The sequence below is a fragment of the Cupressus sempervirens genome, chromosome 6 (genome assembly GCF_028749045.1).
Source record: "Cupressus sempervirens isolate cs-2001-9-10 chromosome 6, ASM2874904v1, whole genome shotgun sequence".
Classification (NCBI taxonomy): Eukaryota; Viridiplantae; Streptophyta; class Pinopsida; order Cupressales; family Cupressaceae; genus Cupressus; species Cupressus sempervirens.
Genome location: NC_143123.1, coordinates 472,799,826 through 472,807,075, shown reverse-complemented (window position 1 = coordinate 472,807,075; position 7,250 = coordinate 472,799,826). Strand labels below are relative to the sequence as shown.

The 7,250-nt window shown below is 35.9% G+C and overlaps 1 protein-coding gene across 1 annotated transcript; it reads left to right on the top strand.

Moving 5' to 3' along the window:
- Positions 1-1,145: 1,145 nt before the first annotated feature.
- On the top strand, positions 1,146-4,154 carry LOC149553103 (transmembrane protein, putative (DUF1118)). The gene is made up of 2 exons (XM_089788609.1): positions 1,146-1,547; positions 3,690-4,154. Exons 1-2 carry the CDS (start codon positions 1,362-1,364, stop codon positions 4,131-4,133), a joined length of 630 nt encoding a protein of 209 aa, XP_089644735.1. The 5' UTR covers positions 1,146-1,361; the 3' UTR covers positions 4,134-4,154.
- The last annotated feature ends 3,096 nt before the right edge of the window (positions 4,155-7,250 follow it).

The window sequence follows — 7,250 nt, the reverse complement described above, 5'->3', positions numbered from 1 at the left end:
AACGTAAAAACGTCGTTTGGATGGAGGGTCCCTTCGGTTGGACTGCTTGGGTGGTCAATTACTATGATGTTCTTAGTTAGTTAGTCCTTCTCCTCTTTTTGTTATGTGGTATAGCTGAGTCTGTTCTTCCTTTGTGAGGCTTGGCCTCCTTGATTTTTGTGGTGGTACTTTGGTTGCTCTGTACTTTCCGAAACTCTTATATCTAATAGAAAAAAAGTTTAAGTAAACTGTTTTAAAAAAATTGAGATACTAAAAATCTCATATATAAACATTGTGAAAATCAAAACGGAAAAATAGTTAGATCTAATTGGTTGTGATATAAAAAATTAATTAGATATATAGAAGTGATTACAATAGTATCATAGGGAAAATACAATAAGTTAATTCCATCTATTATTTTATTTTTAACTTTTGCCCCAAATCAAAGCACAATTTGATTCATTATTTGTTAATGTGTAACATAAGTACTACTAGAGTGCTATCTTGAAACACAAAATGACAATTTTGAATCCAAAGCCATTATTATTATTATATATTTAGGGATCCTCCTTTAGTCATTTGGAAAAAATGAGATTAACAAACTTCAATTCACTATATCTGGTTATAGTCTAAATAATGTCTAAAAGTCTAGCCATTAAAAATGCAATATGGAGGTAGACCAAATGAATTGAACCAATTAGAATTGGGATAAATAATTTTTAAGAATATATTCAATTGATAAGAAATTTGTAAACTTTGGAAATATTGAAATGAGGTCAAAATACTTTAATCGAATTAGTTGATGTGCAAAACTAATTCAACAAGGTAAATACAATAGTACTAGCGTACAGCATGTACAATAAATAAAAGTAAAAATAATATATAGAAAAGAATTCAAGATAGAAAAAACTCCAAATTAATATTCAGATTTTTTTAACATAAATTCAAGATTAACATTATCAGATTTAAGAGAAAACTTTGACACGCTGACCTCAATATGTGATATGGATGAATTTGTTTGCTTGGATAGCTTTTAGCTTGGTTGGTTGATGGTGCTCCATGTAATGACCACTCCACAATCTGATTGGACTCCTAGATGACAATCTTACTGCTTCGTTATACAAAACAAACGGTTATATGAACCCATCTATTCTTTCTCGCTTATGGCGCTGAAACACCTATTTGATCACCGGCGCACTCCCTCTATGCTAACTTTAATATTGTAAATTGGGTTTACATTCAATTTCCTTTTTTCGGATCTGCTAACTGGTTTCTTTGGACGAGGGCTTCTGACATTAAACTCTGCCAGTTTAAGGAAATTCATTTCAGAAGATAGGAAGGGTATTTGTTAAAAGGGATATCGAATTATTGTAGTATAATTAATGGCCTCTGCCAGTGCTGTTACGGCCCAATGTGGGTCGGCCTTGAGAAGAAGAGGATTGTCTCTATCCTTTTCCAGCTCTGCCCAAATCAACGGAGGCGCCAAACTGTGGATTCGTTTCCCAGGGCAACATTCTTCCGTGAGCAGACAATCATTGTTAGTGCTTGCCATGGCACCCAGAAAAAAGGTGCTGCTCTCAACCACTGTGATTTTGATGTTTATCCATATTTCGTTGTTTTCTCTGGATTTCTTGTATTGGTTAAAATTTCATTGGATTGTCAACAAATGGCCATGGGCTGTACATCTTCACCATAGTAAAAACAATGTAACTAGAAATTCTAAACTAATAAATCATAATGCATTGAAACAAAGCTATGCCAAGTAGCATTTCATCTGACGTTTTGGCGCCTGAGATTGTAGGCTTTCTCACCGATAGTGTACCTATAGGCTGCCGAGTTTATTCTCTGTGGGTAATCTCGTTTCTCTAATTGGACTAGATGTATGATGTCTAGCTTATCCGGCGCTCCTCATTTGGTCTCCACTTCTCTTGCTAGGAATCTATGTGGTGATGAGTGTTGGACTTAACGCCACCATTTCCATGATGAGTGTTGGACTAACCGCGACCATTTCCTTTGAGATTCATGATAAGGCTTAACTGCCTTCGGTGTTCTGTAAGTGTAGTGATTCTATTGGATATTGACACCTTGGTCTTTTGGTGTAATGACAACTCTAATTTCTAACAAGTGGTATCAGAGATTTGTCACATGTTCAAATCTCCTCGGGTAATGCTGAGGGTGAGGTTGTTGGACTAACGACCAATGATCCCCCTTTGTGATTCGTGACATGGCTTAACTGCTTCCTGTGTTTTATAAGTCTAGTAATTGTATCAGGCATTGACAGACTGTTCTTTTGGTACAAAGACAACCCTAACTTGTAACAATGAGTATTTGTATCCCAATGCATTTTAGAATAGAACTCAAGAATTTTGCTTGTAGCCCAAGCCTTTGGAACTAACTGTTTGGCACTGGGCTAAGCTTTGCACATTGCACAGGATAATTTTACAATTTTGTTTGATAAATGTTTGATGTTTATGTATCTTTTAAACATATAAGTTATAACCCAAAGAATTTGAATCTGAACAGCCCTTACAATAGCTTTATTTTCTGTGGTACTTGGGTTGGTTCAGATATTTAGACCACAAACTATATAAATAAAAACATTTCTACAGCTACGGAGGTTAGTGTGTTTGGAGACCCCTGCCCATGTAGCCTATGCTGACAAACATTATTCTCTTTGAATGCGGTTGTAGTTCCTCTATTAGCTTTTTCTTTTGTAAAAAATCATTCTATTTTCGACTAAAAAACATATCAATTACATAAAAGGCTGTGTTCAATAAAAGTTGAAAGGATAAGCATCGGAGACTTTACCCTGGTAGGACAAAAATGTACAGTTTTTTATAGCTATCAGCCCCGCTCTCAAATTGCATACCCAAATTCTGTAGGAGTATATTCAATTCTTCTAAAATGAGAAGTTTAATTATGTTTCTGAAAGAATGATTTGCATCTGGTATTCCTTAAGAAACCTATAGCTTAAAAACCTTTCTGGCTTCTGTAGTTCTTTGAATTTATCTCTCATTATCTTGATTTTTCCTGAAAGAGAGCTTCATGGTAGACAGAGTTACTTGATAAACAAACAATATGTTGAGTGCTTTGTAAGAATGCTTCATTCAATGAGCAATCATAATTTGGCTAAAATAGCCGTAAACCGAGATGTGTATTATTTTAATACTACACCTACAGATCTTTTTTCTGTAAATTATATTACAGTGCTTGCCTTGGAACAAAAAGGATAACCAAAAGAGACTATCATATGTTGGCAATTGGGTCTGTGTGAATAATGAATGTTTTTTATTTCACCATCCTTGAAAACTTGGCATGTGCGGTACTGGGAGAAAATAGAGTTAATACATTCCGCTTGCTTGTAGTAAAAACTGGACATGCTAGGATTAAAAACCAAAGACTCATGACCTCAATGGTTGGCTGGTTTACCGCTGAGTTAGATGAATTATCTGGATTCTTGTTCTGGCTTTTAGTTGTTCCCTTTTAACTTTTTCAGCTGCATGAGATGAGTGTTTTAAGTCGCATGTTCTATCATTCTTAGGTTACACTCTTTTAAACCAATACACCAATTTCTCAGTGACCCTTCGAATGGGATAGTGCAATGTCAAATAATGTTGCTCTTTCACAATTTGATGCTTTAGTATTCTTTTCCAGTTTATGAAACTGAAGTATTTGAAGAGCAATAGTGTTAAATAGTTGAAGCTATGCAGGTGAATTCATATGATGACAACTGGAAGAAACAGTGGTATGGGGCAGGGATCTTTTTTGAAGGTGATGAAACTGTAGATGTAGATATTGTCAAGAAGTTAGAGAAGAAAAAGGTCTTAAGTGGAGTTGAAAAAGCAGGATTGCTTTCAAAGGCAGAGGAATTAGGCTTCACTCTCTCATCAATTGAAAAGTTGGGCCTTTTGTCAAAGGCAGAAGAATTTGGCCTGCTGAGCCTAGCTGAGAAAGTTGCTTCTACGTCACCTGCGGCAATTGCATCTGTGTCATTACCACTAGTTGTGGCTGCTATTGCCACAATTGTTCTGATTCCAGATGATACTCAAGGACTTGTAATTGCTCAGAATGTTCTAGCAGCCATCCTTGCAGCCTCTGCAGTTGGCCTATTTGGTGCTTCCATTGTACTTAGTGGTTTACAAGAATCTGAATAAGATTTATCATTCACAGTCCAATGTTTAAAGTTTTTTAGTGCACTAAACATGGAACTTTGATTCTGTTGATCCTGTCCTGTATAAATTTGCCAATGATTTGACTTCGATGTTTTAGGATTTTGTTTGAAATACTGCATTTTTGATGCACATTTACTCAAGTTTGAATGTTTTCTTTCTGAACTAGTGGATTCTTTTCTTGTATAGATCATCAATATTCTAGCCAGTTGTTCAATTCAATCTACATTGAACTCATTTTTGAAATCTAGTGAGTTGTTTTGATGCATTTGCCAGGAAAGCTATATGTTGAGCTTTTACCTGATATTTCACTTGTATCAATTGCTTAAGGAACCTTCATCCATCATCCACTGAGAAATTAGTCTTTGTTAATAAAAGAATACAGGGACTTTTGAGGTAAACATCTTTTATTATAAAATGTCATTATAATGGTAGTAGGCAATCTTTCATTAAACCCTTGTTTCATAAATTCATTGTATTGGATGTTCTATTTGGTACTTCAAAACTAAAGTTGTTTGCTTCACAGCTCAGTGAGCCATCTTGCATCTTTCAAGAATGGAATGTTTTTCAATATATTAGATTAAATATTGCACACTGCCCATTATCCCTACCTAGTTATCCGTGTCACACGTCAAGCATATCATTGCTTGTCTATTCTGTATATTTCTTGGCTTTGAGCATTATGATTTATTCCTTCCACCGGAATCTCTCTTTCATTTTCAAAATTGACCATCCAAGAAAGCAAAGATGTAATGGCATCTGTTTATTTCATTTAATGAAATATTAGATTGTGCTTTATTACTCTAAAAAGTGCTGTTAACACTGGCTTTAAGTTGGTTCTGCACGCGTTTTGTTGGAAACAACACATGAGAGAAGACATGCACAATAAATATTCATTAAGCATGAGAAAAAGATAACATACTTAAAAAATCTTAGTTCGATGAAATAAATTTATGAAATATTAGATTGTGCCTTATTACTCTAAAAAGTGCTGTTAACACTGGCTTTAAGTTGGTTCTGCACGCGTTCTGTTGGAAACAACACGTGAGAGAAGACATGCACAATAAATATTCATTAAGCATGAGAAAAAGATAACACACTTAAAAAATCTTAGTTCGATGAAATAAATTTAGACGTAAACTTCTGGAAGTTATGAGCATTGTATCTTATTCACAAGTCTTAAAAATTAAGACATCTCATATTTTCTTATCACCAGTGGTGGTGGAAAAGGGAAAAGATCTTTGGGATGTACTTCATCTTATGCATTATTTATATTGCACATAATAATAACACCTGATTTGAATTTCAAAGCTGAGAAATTGTTAAATTGCATAGGCTTGTATGTTTTGACACTCTTTTGGCATCTAATCATGGAGAAAATATCCAGCAACTTATAGTGCTTGACTACTTTAGTTGGAATTTTTTTTATCAAAATAAAATGGCTTGAAGAGGACATCCAAACTGCTGACCGACTCAGACTCTCTTTTTTATTGCAATTAAGGGTGGCTTCAGATCCCAGAAGCATAAACCCATATCCAAATCCATGTTAAAAGACAGGCTGAAGAAGTCCCAAGTTACCTGATTCTAATCATAGACTAGACCTGATACACGGCAATCCCAGAACTTCTGTTCAGAGAACAATTTACAAACTAATCGGTCTTATTAACTGCATGTTATTTATTTTTTCAAAGCATGCAATGGATGCTGTGCCCAAAAATGAGCCACAACTTGATCAAAGATGACCAGTCACAAAGAGGGCCAGTAGCCCAGTGGTAAAAGCACCCCAGTAGCAAATGGATGGTCCTTCAATGCCTAGCTAGTCCAAAATTTAACATGATATAAGTCCAGGTCAGACTTGGAGCTTTAAGCACCTGCTGTGTGGATCAAGATTGGATGCTGGAAAATGAACCACACTTGAACCAAGGTGGACCAGTCACAAAATGGTTGGTAACTCAATGGTAAATACAAAAGCACCTCAACAACCAATGGGTGGTCTTAGGTACAACTCCATCCTTGTCCGTGAAAAAGTTTTAAAAACACCGTGTTAATGTTCTTTTTTGTTCTAACACCTAATTCTTAGGTTCTTACCTAAATGTGGATGAGGTGACCAACTTCATTAAATTGTAAGTCACCTATCCCTAGCTCAAAGATTGGACAAGCCAATGAACAAGGGGGTTTTAGGCCTCTTGATGACACACCCTCACATATGTGCTCTGATACCAAATTGATGACACCCTCACATATGTGCTGGATACCAAACTGATGAGACACCCTCACATACCTGCTCTGATACCAAACTATGATAGACTTCTACAGACTTAATGTCACAACAGTGACAGGAACTTAAACAGCAAATAAGACATATCTGTAACAGCAAATAAGACATATCTGTAACAGCAAATTTTGGTGACAGGAACTTCAGAACTTAGCAAAAAACAACAGAACATCAAATGATCATTTCACTATTCCTTCAATGACAAACAACTGGATTAGAAAATAACATGAAAGATTAGTTTATTTATGTTTGGGTAGAAGAATTACAATAAAATTATTTTGAACTTTTATTCAAATTACTCTAGTCGATTTCTGCCAGGCCCAAATTCTTCTACACAAATTCTGGCACTTCTCCTTTATGAACCTTAGACTTAAAACCCCTTCTTATTTACTCTGTTACCTTCTTTCATCTGCACAGACTCTTCTTCCTCTCACTGTCTACGCCTTCTTCTCTGCCTCACATCCCTCTGCCATTCAATACTCATTCAGTTTACAAGCTTCACTCCCAATCCATTCAACTCAACTATTTTTCCTGTTTCTGAAATTTCTGTACCTCCCCGAGACATCATCCTCTCTTCTTTCACTTGCCCGATTCCATCAGGTCGCAACCAATTCTTTCCACTTCCTTCCCTTTATCAATCTCTCTCTGACCTTGCCGATTCTTCTGATCGGCCTCTCCTTCCCTCTGCACCGACTCTCCTCTCCTTTCCCATTCCAGCATGTTCAATGGAATGCCATAACTGTTATAATGAACCAACTGAACCTTGAATTCGGGAGTCGCCTTAAACTAGCACACTAACAAGCATTTTCTCTCAAACAACTCAGCTA